General features: G+C 39.2%; 1 protein-coding gene across 4 annotated transcripts in view; it reads right to left on the bottom strand.

Moving 5' to 3' along the window:
* Window positions 1–8,826, bottom strand: part of LOC115585547 (paired box protein Pax-7) — an 87,796-nt gene extending 78,970 nt beyond the window's left edge. The window contains exons 1-4 of one of the 4 annotated variants that reach the window (XM_030424001.1): window positions 8,726–8,826; window positions 7,658–7,893; window positions 7,252–7,396; window positions 6,789–6,917 (exon numbers count right to left, since the gene is read on the bottom strand). In XM_030424001.1, the coding sequence (XP_030279861.1) occupies window positions 6,789–6,917; window positions 7,252–7,396; window positions 7,658–7,893; window positions 8,726–8,810 (595 nt within the window). In that variant the 5' untranslated portion in view covers window positions 8,811–8,826. The remainder of the gene's footprint in view (window positions 1–6,788; window positions 6,918–7,251; window positions 7,397–7,657; window positions 7,894–8,725) is intronic. The other 3 variants (XM_030424002.1, XM_030424004.1, XM_030424003.1) reach the window with 3 other exon arrangements.
* Window positions 8,827–12,138: the final 3,312 nt, after the last annotated feature.

Genomic DNA, 12,138 nt, shown 5'->3' with positions numbered 1-12,138 from the left:
GTTACGAATACGCATGTGATTTTAGACAGTATTTAATTTAAGAGACAGATACTTTTGTTCAATATGTAAAAATAAATTCCGTTGTAGATGAAAGAACAAAGCTAAAAGACTTCCTCTTACAAAGCAGAGCAGTATGTTTGGAGAGAATCATTTTATCCTTAAAGCCAGCAGTGTTTGATCCTGCAGTTAGCTGTGAGGCAACAGACGCGGAGGAAGAAACCTCTGAATGGTTTGTCATAGCGGGCTCTCAGCTGTGTGTAGCTGGACGGGCAAATGAGTTGGATTAAAGCAAATGTGTCACTGCCAAATCCTGACACAGATGCAGCGAACAAACCAACAAGCAAAAGATAGCAAGTTAACATCATAGATGATTGATTTATTTGCCCTTAAAATATCCTTCCATTTGTAGAATAAGATCAAATAATCACTGGGTGCATTACTGACATTTTTTTAAACCCGACAATCTTTTTTAGGAACACTCCATTTAATCAAATGCAAATACTGATGATGTTCCTATAATTATAAGCGTCATTTAAGCTGTGGACACTGGGGACATGTCAAGGCATAATTAGTTAAAATATGCAATGAATAACTTGCACTAAGAAATGTTAACTGACAAATCAGATTCAATTACTTTTAGTGTGTCTTTATGCATTTTTCCCCCAACCATAATTGTCTACTCTGATCTCATACAATCCCCACATTACATTACCTAAAATCACACATATGTTGCAGACCATATTAAAAATGTGTTTTTCATCTGAGCTCTTATTTCCCCTTCACTTTTAAACAAAAATTAAAAATGATTGCTGGTGATAACTGATTTGTGTAAAAGCAATATGTTCATGAACGAGGCCTGACCAGTACAATGGGTTTGTTAGAATAATGTTAATATGCACTGCATAATGCATAAACTGCAGAATAACAGCATGTTTGATTTAACATCCAACTTGAGCAGCACAGCCACAGTACATGATCTCCTCAACTCTGGGGAATATCCACAAGACCCATTGAGGGCCCAATGAAAGACCAACCAAAGTGCCTCCATTTAAATAATTTGTCATTGCCATATTGCTTGCTCAATGTGTTGTGATTTCTCTGTTTGCCATTGTTCTGTGTATCTTTTGTAAATGGCCTGTTAATGGGATGCCCAAGTCTTCTGACTGCCCTACACCCTGTTTTGCCTGTTTGTTCTTTATGCACTGCTCCTCTTTTATTGGCTGTTTAGCTTCCCATTGGGTTGCCTGACAAGATTCTTGGCATTGTCTGCCAAATGAAAGGAGGATTAAGGAAAGGCTACTGAACACTCCACGGCAGAGAAGTGGGCTGCTATTCACCTAATCAACAACCCGCCTCCCAGTTCAGCAGCTCCCCTTTATATATATTTGTTTTTCTCAAAGAAATCATTGAGAAGTTCATAGTGCTACAAGAAATAAAGGGCAATCAACAAGTAGGTCAATCCCAACAAAAATGCTAATGGTTGTTGGAAAAAAGGAGAAACCACACAATCAGCTGCATTTTGGGTTATAACAAGTGTAGCTGTGATTTTGAGCTTTAGAATAAGGTTTCACATGGGGCTGCAAAAAGGGATTATTTAATAGGATGGATTTATCATTTACCCAACTTAATGGTACTAGAAATAATGATAAATGCCCATTAATGAGAACTTGTTTGTCTGTTTGATGAACAAGAGAAAATGGAGAAAAGCAGCTGATACTTATGTCTGATAAGCTACAAGCAGCAAATGTCCTCATTTTAGTTGATTATGAAAACTGCCCTATTCATTTTGATGTACATTTTAAGGGTAACTGTTCTGTACTAAAAAACATTATACATATATTTTTATGCATGTACAATTTACTGATAACATAAAAATAACATGTAAAAAACATGAAATGATGGCTAAATTCTGATTTTTTTTCACATGTGACAAAATTGGATATGAAATGTTCAGAAATCTGGATTGCGTGAAATTTTCAGAAGTGAAATGGTTGTGCACATGTAATATATATGTGGAATGGGTTACTTATGTCAAGCTCTTACATACATTTTTATGATAGATCATTTCATATATTAATGAAGTTGAAACTTTCTTTGCCTCAAACTTAACATTCTAGAATAACTGACTCAGTGTTATTAGATTCATTTGTTGTGTCATAATTCAGTTCTAGTTAGATGTTGTTCCACTCAGGTCATGTTAAAATTAAATTTATTACACAAATTACCAAATAAAACATTCGGCGCTGAGTTGTTTTTACTTTGTGTCATTTTCAATGTCTTCATATTTCTTGTTTGTGTCTTTTGTTACTTTGCTCTAGCCTGTTCCTCTGTGCTGCCACAGTGACCCAGTTTCCCCACAGGGATCAGAGTGTGATCTTATAATGCCATCCCTGCCAGCTTCAACAGCATGATCCAACCATTAGCCCCTTCATAATATATAAGGAAAGGAAGACTTTAATGCAGGGATGCAGCCTATAAAATATTCAAAACAATTAGCAGTCCCAACTTGGAACATTCAGGCTGAATGATACCAAACATGTCTACAGTGTGTTAGCTGAGGGGGAGTAGGAATTCACAATAGGGATAAAGCAACATTGTATTTATGTTTATTTTAGGCATGTGAAAATCTGAACTCTTTTTCTGTTGAAAGTGTTGTCCGAGTGGGCACCATTGTTTCACTCAGATAGTCCAGTGAGAACAGACATAGAGAGCTGTGGTGTTTGGGGGCTAAGACAGCTCCTGTCTCATATGGCAAATGGGCTTTAATTAAAAGACCAGCAAGCCTGAAAGCAGTGCTGGCACCGGCAAATATGATGAACTCTCATTGTGGAAGTGTCACCGCAAATGTTTCTGATAAGCAAAAGCAACAGAGGATCAAAGCCTCTAAGCTGCTCACATTTCTCCAGCAGCTTCCTCCTTTTCTCACCTACTTTTCACTCCTCTTCTCTGAAAGTCTGAAACACAGCATATGAATCCTGTCCTCAGGTCAGCAGTCAGCTGCAGTACAAATATTCGGAGGTGTTCACCATGCTACTTCTACGTCCATACTGCGATGACAACATATTTCTGTACATGAAGCCCCTGTGTGGATTCCATGCTATATGGTACTGCTTCTGTGTTTACAAAGTATGTGTCAGGGAATAATATTTCATCATCATTCCACAGATGCTGATGCTCCTTAAAGGGAAAAGTCCCATTCAGTAAACCCCAAACCTCTGAAACTATAGTAATGTCAATCTGCTAATATACACCACATGTCCATCTGATGACTTATTAATGATAAATGTTTAAATAAAGCCACAACAAATGAAACATCAATGACCAGATGAGACTGTGTTTCAGTATACAGTATATAAGAATTTATCATGATATTGCCAAGAAATTCTAAACTTTCCCTGTTTCCCCTCAACAAATCGCATTGAAAACAACTTATTACATATATCTGCTTATTTCTCAGTTGTTGCAAATAAAAAGTGTACACCTATACAGTACTTTAACCAATAGGAACAATAATGATAAACCTCTAAAAAGAAGAAAATTATTACACATGTTACTCAAAAATTCTGCACTGTGAATACAGAAATACCAGACGTTTGGATAAGTGTTAGAAATATTATTTGGACACAGCTTTAAATAAACATGAATCTAAAATTTCTGTTTTGGTTTTTTTGTGACAAATTATTATTTTGTCATTCGAGATGTATTAGTTATATGAACAAAATCATGATAAATAGATTACTAGATTAGTGGCTAACTTTCAGCTTTCAGCAAGGTTTATTAAAATATATAGGAATGCAAATTTGTCTGTCATTACTGATTTTTCTGTACCAAGGACTATATTGTGTTTTAGACATTTCTGGTTAAATACTGATCACAATAAAATATTATATCATTATCATTATTATTGTTGTTGGTTTGTTAAGTAAATCTGTAAAAAATGAAAAATGCACGGCTGAGGGATGTTTTTCTATGTTTGTCTGGAGATACTCCAGATCCCCACCTTTACATTAAATGACTACTTGCTAAGATTAGGATTGCAGTTTGAATTTACATTTGCTAATTCATCATATATGGACGGATTGGATTTAAATGATTTGTTTTGGTTTTAAGAGTGAAAAGCATCAGAAGCTCAGATGGAGAAAATGGAATCATCAAATATTTGGGATCACCACAGAAGATGAGTGTGTTTCAGCACAATGATTAACACGGTGATGATGATGATGATGATGATGATGATGATGATGATGATTATTATTATTATTCTTATTACTGTTGATACCATTCCTCTGTGTTGCACATTGGCCTTCAGCCCTCTTGTCTTTTTTTTAATATGTCCCTTAAAAATGTGAATTTTTGGTGCCAGGCAGCGGGGGAGAGAGGGGAGGTTAATCCCAGTTTAATACACTGAAGCACAACCCAGGATGAGGCTGTGATGATTGTGTTATCTCCAGCCAACATTTGGGTCTCCCTCAATTTCAACCCGGCAAAATAGCTGGGAGAAAGTGCAGATGGAGTGGAGTAAGTGTGCATGCCCGGGGAAAAGTGTTATAAATAGCTGCAATAGAACTTTGCACAGCCTGTGCTCTCTGTAAAGCTGCTTCTCGTCACTTCCACTGGATTTGTTTGAAAATGCTCTCTCCATCCTCACTGTCAACCCTTTTTTCTTTCAACCAGGCTTATTCTGGACTCCAAAATTGCCGCTGTTTTTTTCCCTCTACAGTAGGTCAGGCATATCTTTGGGAAACAGCATATTGTTTAAATGCAGCCTTAAACTCCGGATGAAGAGACTGTGCTATACGGTTTGACCAAAAGCAGACAGCCATCTTACTGTAGCCACAGAGATTACCTGGCCTATCAAATGGACCTGCAGCTATAAAATGAAATTAATTTTCCATATGTGAAACCCTGATGTATTAACAGCCATTAAGTATTCTGGAAAATGTCATACATATTTACAATGCAGGAATTTACAGAATGAGATCATTATTTTGCAGCTTTCACATTTCATTTTATTTTATCACCGAAAAAAAAACATGGTCTCTATAGTCATATTATGTTGTACAGTATCTTGTCGAAAAGAAATGATGTTATAGGCATGTACTGTAAAATATAAACATGTACAGAAAATTATTTCTCATAAATGTCAGTTTTATTATTAATTATAAAGCTACCTTACAATGTATTTTCTTGTACTGTTTTTCTAGACCTATCTGTAAAGCATTTTATGACTGGTTTTAATAGTTGAAAGGAGGTATATGTATTTATAATGTAGCATATAGCCTACTGCTATATACTGATGCTATCATATGGACAAACAGGACTTATTTGATGAAAAGCGACAGGGACAGTATTCAGTCACAGTAACACACCTCGCTCATTCAGCCCAATGCTGCTGAGAGTCTGCCAACGTGCCACCAAAAACAATCCCATGAAAGCGAAAATGAAATGAATATTTAAAAATACAATCTAAACAACACGAGAGGAAACCTTAAAATCTCATGAATTTGCGCCGCGGGCTCCACACCATGAAGTGAGCTGCTGAAAGATGAAAGTGAAAAGAAATAAAAGGCTCAATTTAATCTGCTTTAAAGCCCTTCAACAGAATGCATGTGCCTGGAACTGTGAGAGTGAGGGCTGATAGGGGATAAATATATTTCTTACTATGCCTTCGAGCTATTACACCCCTCTCCAACACAGGCGCCTATTCAACAGACACCGGTTTCATTACCAGCTGTAATAGGCTAAATCTTCAAATTATGAAATGCCAGGGCCGGATGACAGAAAGACACAAGCTAGGCTGATCTTCTGAAGAACATGAAAAGAAGGACAGTTTATAGCGTTTGGAGAAAAAAAAAAAAAAGAGTGTTACCAGTCAAACCAGTGGTCAAGAACCACTGGGAGCTCCAGGGCTCGAGGGGAATTAACAGACAGCTGATTAGTCAGAATGCTCCCGTCAGACAGGCAGTCACACCACAGTGTTCTCTGATCAACACAAAATATTCAAAGTCTTATTCACAATGTAAAATATCTATCTAAGAAAAGTCTAAACTCACACAGCTATCTCAGCTATCTATAGGCTATATAACGGCTACCAAATGCACCATATTATCGTATCAAATTTCCTCTGAATCAATAATGCTTGAAAAATATTTATAGATTCCCGTCGAAAATAATTCATTCGGCCCATGTTTATTTCATGAAAATATAATTTTCTTTTCTTCTTTCGTCTTTTCTTTCTTTCTTTTTTTTCTTTTTTTTTTTTTTTTTTTTGAGGTGGTTGACAGTTTATAATATTATTGTGTGTTTGTCTTTATACATGTGATCAAATGGACACCTTTCAACACAGTGGGGTGGGCCCATTAGTCTTTTTCTGATGCCTGACTGTGTGTGCACAGTTCAGGCCTTTGATTTAGGTTTCCGGATGAACTTGACGTCCACACGGAGCTCCTACAAACAGGCCGGTGGGGTCGCTGGCCCCTGGCTCCTGGTATCCCTGTCAAGCCGCCTGTAATTGATATAGACTGGCACATCGGTCATCTGTCAGCATTGCTTTCAAGGGAGCGTTTAAGCAGCGCCGCAGGAGCGCGATCCGCTCCACCGCTCCCCATCATAAATAATTACGCGGCTCCCATGTCTGCTGGGAGATCAGCTTAAAGGAGGAAAACCCAGAGCGACAAAACGCCCGTTTAGGCCCAATTGGAGGAAAATTCACGGCGCAGACAGCAGTCGAGGCAGCAGCTGTCGGTCCACACGGTCTTTAACTGCTAAAACTGTGTCCTCTGACCTACCTTTGTCGCCGAGGATGCCGTCGATGCTGTGTTTGCTTTTCTTCTCTCCGTCTTCATCCTTTTTATCACACTCCTCCTCATCGTCCTTTTTTCCAAACCGAGCCCGAAGTACACGGCTGATCGAACTCACTGCGAATAAAAAGGCAGCTTGTATTATTATTATTATTATTGATATAATTATATGTATAATAATTACAATAATAATAATTATTATTATTATTATTGTTATTATTATTATTGTTATTATTATTATTATTGTTGTTGTTGTTGCTGTTAATTATTATTATTATTATTATTATTATTATTATTATTATTATTATTATTATATAAGAAGAATAAAACATTGACTCACTTCTAGTGACAAGCTTGACATTTTCAGCAGTGTTGTCTATGTAGGCTATTAGATTAGGGAAATAGTGGAGAACTAAAAAAAATAATAAAAATGTAATGAAATGTGGCTTACCAGAGGAGGCCTCACCTGAAGGGACTGTGCTTCTGTCACACACGCCGTCCTTCAGCAGCTTATCCCGGATCTCCCAGCTGAACATGCCGGGGTTGTCCCGCTTGTACTCCTCGATCCGCTTCTCCACGTCCGGCGTGGCTACCTGCTGCAGGTGGGCCAGCACGGCGAAGGGGACAAGGACACGGAGACGTTAGAGGTCGTACACGTGTTGACAAAAGGAAAATAAAGAATGAATAAAAAGAGGACTATGCACATGTGAATAATGAAACAGCGCTAACCTGAACCGTCACGACGGCTGTTTAAATAGCCTGATCTCAGTTAGCTAACTTGCTCATTCTTTTGTATTGTTATCATTAAGCCTATCTTTGTGGATGTGGTTGCTGTGGTTGTGGTTGCCTCCCCTCACCCTGGGCTTGCTGCCTCCTATCGCTCCGGGCCGGATGGAGCCGGTCTCCTGGTAGCGGCAGAGGATCTTGGAGACGCAGCCGTGGGAGACCCGCAGCTGCCGGGAGATGACGCAGGGCCGGATCCCGTGGTGGGCCATCTCCACTATCTTGTGTCGGATGTGGTTGGGCAGCGGCCGGCCGTTGATAAAGACACCTCCGAGCTGGTTGACCCGTCCCTGGCCCAGAGGAGTGGACACTGTGGACGACACAGGGTCAGCAGGGAGCTGTCTCACTCTAACATTTCATCAGAAATCTGGAGGAAAATACTCCCATTTGAACATGAGGTTTCTTCTGCATGTCATCTAAATTGAATGTAGGCCTCAATTTATGAATAAAGCCCATGCCTCTTATTATTCGTTGGCTTATAGCCTACACTCGTAAAACTGACACGTCTAAAAAAAAATGTAGAAACAAATGAGATTTTTCGTTCACAGATTAGCGGCTCCGCACGGTTCAGTCCGACCCTGAAGAGGAGGTGAAGGGCCTCTTGTGCCCGTCTTCATTAGGCCTATTCACCGTCACGCTGTCCAAATATTGATGTAATCCTCTGCTTCTCCTCATTGTCCTGCAGCCTATTTGATTTACATTTCCAGACACGGGACACTTGAAGAAATCCCACATATTTGGTTCTCGGCTCTGTGGCTTTCGCTGGGATTTAGACTAATTTTAAAATCTGTTGCAAAAACGGTCACTGGATGATAAATAAATGAAGTGCAAATAATCCTACAGGCCTTTGATATTTTGCCTCATAAAGAATATTATGACACACGATTACAATGTTAATATATGAAATGAAGATGGCAAAAAAATTAAATACAATAAAAAAAATGGGCTACCTGCTAGTCGGGGCCATTTGTCAAGCTAAAGTCCTCTTTATATCTGTATATATTATTTATCTTAACATATTTTTATTTTCATTCTAAGCCCTCCAGTTTTCATTTTCCTCACAAAGTCTCCTGGGTGCCGGGGTTAAGGGCCCAGAAGCTGCTGTGAGTCCGGCCCCCAGCTGCTTCTCCACGGAAGCCTACCTTCCAGAGGGAATCCAGTCCGGGGGTAGTTCTGTCCGGGAGCCGGGCGCATCATCCGCGGTACAGTTCCTGGCAAAGACGACATTGTAACATTTAAAAAAAAAAAAAAAAAAAAAAAAAAAAGGAGAGATACAAAAAAAAAAAGGCAAAAAAAGACCGAAAGCTGTCTGGATGTCCAAATCACGTGTCGATGTGTTGCTACAAGTGTTTCAGAGGTGGAAATGTGTGAGCGCTCCGGTGTGTGATGGATGAGAAAAAAATATGAAAAGATCAATATGAGACCTCCACTGCAGTCAGGCTGACAGGGCTCATGGAGTCCTCACACTGTTCATGTGTTCACTGTATGGAAGCGTCTGTCTCTGACACCAGCTTATTTAACCGTTGTGAAGGACTCATCTGACGGTCCCCTGGACAAGTCTGGACCAGGCGGGCTCGAGAAGGGGGGACGGGTCGCGAGCACCGATAGGTTCTTGAGGCTTTCTCTTACTCGGGAGGGAAAAGCTCCACCAAGTTTCAGCAGCCAATGGGAATGAAGGGATAAAGACACACACACACACACACACACACACACAGAGAAAGAGAGAGAGAGAGAGAGAGAGAGAGAGAGAGAGAGAGATTCACAACCCACTCACACTGAAACTCGTCATAGGTCTCTAACATAGACAATAGGCTCTGCAGCCTCCACACCAGCACATCTGCCTGCCTGCACAGCACACCAGGTGGACACACAAATAAACACCTGTCAAATATAATGCAATCCAATGCAATGACTATGTAATAAACATCTGCAGGCTATTGAGCAGTGTTTCTTGCTGCAGCTATAATGTGTTTTGTTTGTCTTGAAGCTGGAAACAAACGAAAACACATTACAGTAATGCAATTCATAATACAAAAGCAAACAGCAATACACTGCAAGCTAATATTATAACCCCCAGCATTACAATTTTCTGAGAGTAAAATGTTAGGCTACTCTCCAGCAGTCAAAATCCAAGAACGAAAAGAAGAGTTAAAAACAAGTCTGAAAAGCTCATCTGTGTGGCCATCAGTCCTGACCATGGCACCAAGTCATCTAAACAAGGAGGAGCAGTCTACAACTTTTGTTTTCCCCACTTCTGCTTTTTAAGCTCTATTCAGGGCTGGCTTTCCCTCTGATACAGTTACATTAGACAAATATATGGGCTTTATGTAAAGTGTAATAGGAAAATACACAGTCATTCAAAATGATTTAGAAAGAAGATATGACTAATAGAACAAAATGCAGGTTGCAGAAAAAAATATAAAAAAGCAACTAAGTGGATATGGACATGGGACTAAGTATCAAATTTAAGTACTACAGAGGAATATGTAAGTGTAGACTATATGGCGGTAAAGTCATAAAATGATATATATGTTCACATATCTATATCCATGGATAACACTCAAGAATGATGGTGGGAACATCAAGGCTCAGGTGAAAAAACATGTTTAAGATGGTCTTCAGCATATGCAATTTTAGGCAATGTACTAATAGAGTAGATAATTACAGCAAGGAACAAAAGATAATGCATTAAATTCATTAAATCTCATTTGGTAGTTAACATTTCTTGGTGCAAGTTTTTGTAAACTAGCACAGTTTTAACTAATTATGCTTTGCAGTAATAAAACAGTGACTGATATCATTCAGAGAATGTAGGTCCCAGGTTCTTCTTTTTAGGGTTCCGTACAGATATGAGAGGATGATGTGCATATAGTACTCAGGTCGCAAAGTGGGCTAGTGCCACAACCTCTGCATGCTTTTCTATAAATAATTAATCTATTCATTTTGAATCACAGTTGACAAGGTTTTGTTATAATCTCCCCAAAACATCCATCAAGGGTGTGGCAATGAATGACTGTAGTCTTTGTAGTAAAGAGGAAACTATCACATCATCAGTATCATTAAGTATAAGCACTCCAAGTAAGGACTATAGGGCATGATACATCTGTTCACACAGCATAGCTAAATCTTGTGTGATATCATATCATAATCACTTCATATGTTATTTGGATACGTACAGAAGCCACAACAATAATAGCTATAATAACTGAAATATTAATATGAATACTATTTAGTCGAGAACTTTGTAGGATGGTGTGGCAGAAACCACCTTTAGCTCAACATCGGGAAAACCAAGGAGCTGATGGTATATATCATTTGATAATGCGTCTATGAGATGTTAAGGACCCAGCACCATAACTTCTGTTTTGTTTTAAGTTCAGTGGTAAAGAAATGTTTTCATAATTGTGCATTATACAGGTATTTATGTCATTAATACATGCCTGAAGTGTAGCTGACTGATTACTAGGGATGTCCCCATCAGGTTTTTTTACCCCGATCCCGATCCGAGTCCTTTAATATTTAGTATCTGCCGATACCGAGTCCTGATCCGATACTGAGCCTTAACTAATATTTTCCCAGATAATACAGCTGCATTAAGAAAAAAAAGTACCTGCATCCAAGCTGTTCCTTAACAGGTTTTTTTATTTTGGTTGAAACAAAGTCTATACTTTCATAAGACTCTTTCTTATTCTGCATATGCTATTGCAACATTTGCCTCCACCTTCCTAGTGTTAGCAGGTGAGTCTGTGACAGAAGACCCTCGCGTACAACCAGCTGAAGTGTGTGTGAGACGCAGCCCACACTTGGCACCTCGATATCATCCACTGCTTTTTACGTATTCTTTACGTTGTCACATAAAATGACGTGGACACGTTGCTTGTCTATTTCACACAGGTTCGGCATCTCCTCAATTGCCTGTTTTACATGCTCTGCTGTATGAGACCCACCAAACTAGTGCGCATACCGGCACGTTGTAACTCGAAAGTGAAGTAAATTTAATGTAATGCCGAGAAGGCAGGGCATACCGGAGATTCAAAAACTCCAGGTGACGAAGTAAACCCTGATCCTCTCCCACGGAGATGAGCTGGTTATCCAGAGTGATTAATTCAGTTATCTTCTCTGTAATATTGTGGCCATGTCGCTGTCTTGAGGATATTTCTCTTTCCTTTTGAAAGTATCCGTGACTGTTTCCTGCTTCGGTGTCCTTGCCTGTACTCTCGAGTGAACACGTTGTATTCTTTGAGTGTTTGTTTCTGTATGCCCTATCAAATGAGTATTAAATGCAGCTCCCCGAAACGGTCGTATTGCAGATGTTACATGTCGCCGTTGGACTACTTTCGCCTCTAATTTAAGTTATTTCCACCCTGCAGACATTTTATCCACAAGTTTACCAGAGTAACGTTATGCGCACGTCTGCCTTCTGCCACAAATTGTGCTCTAACGTAAAAAAAACATTAAAAATTTTTTTTAAAACGGGCTTGGGTCCACGTTAAAAATTGCTGATTCCAATCAGCGGAAAAATGCCCAGATCGGCCCGATCCCGATCCTACAGATC

This window comes from Sparus aurata, chromosome 7 (assembly GCF_900880675.1).
Source record: "Sparus aurata chromosome 7, fSpaAur1.1, whole genome shotgun sequence".
In the NCBI taxonomy this organism is placed as follows: domain Eukaryota; kingdom Metazoa; phylum Chordata; class Actinopteri; order Spariformes; family Sparidae; genus Sparus; species Sparus aurata.
This window is presented reverse-complemented; position numbering and strand designations above follow the sequence as displayed.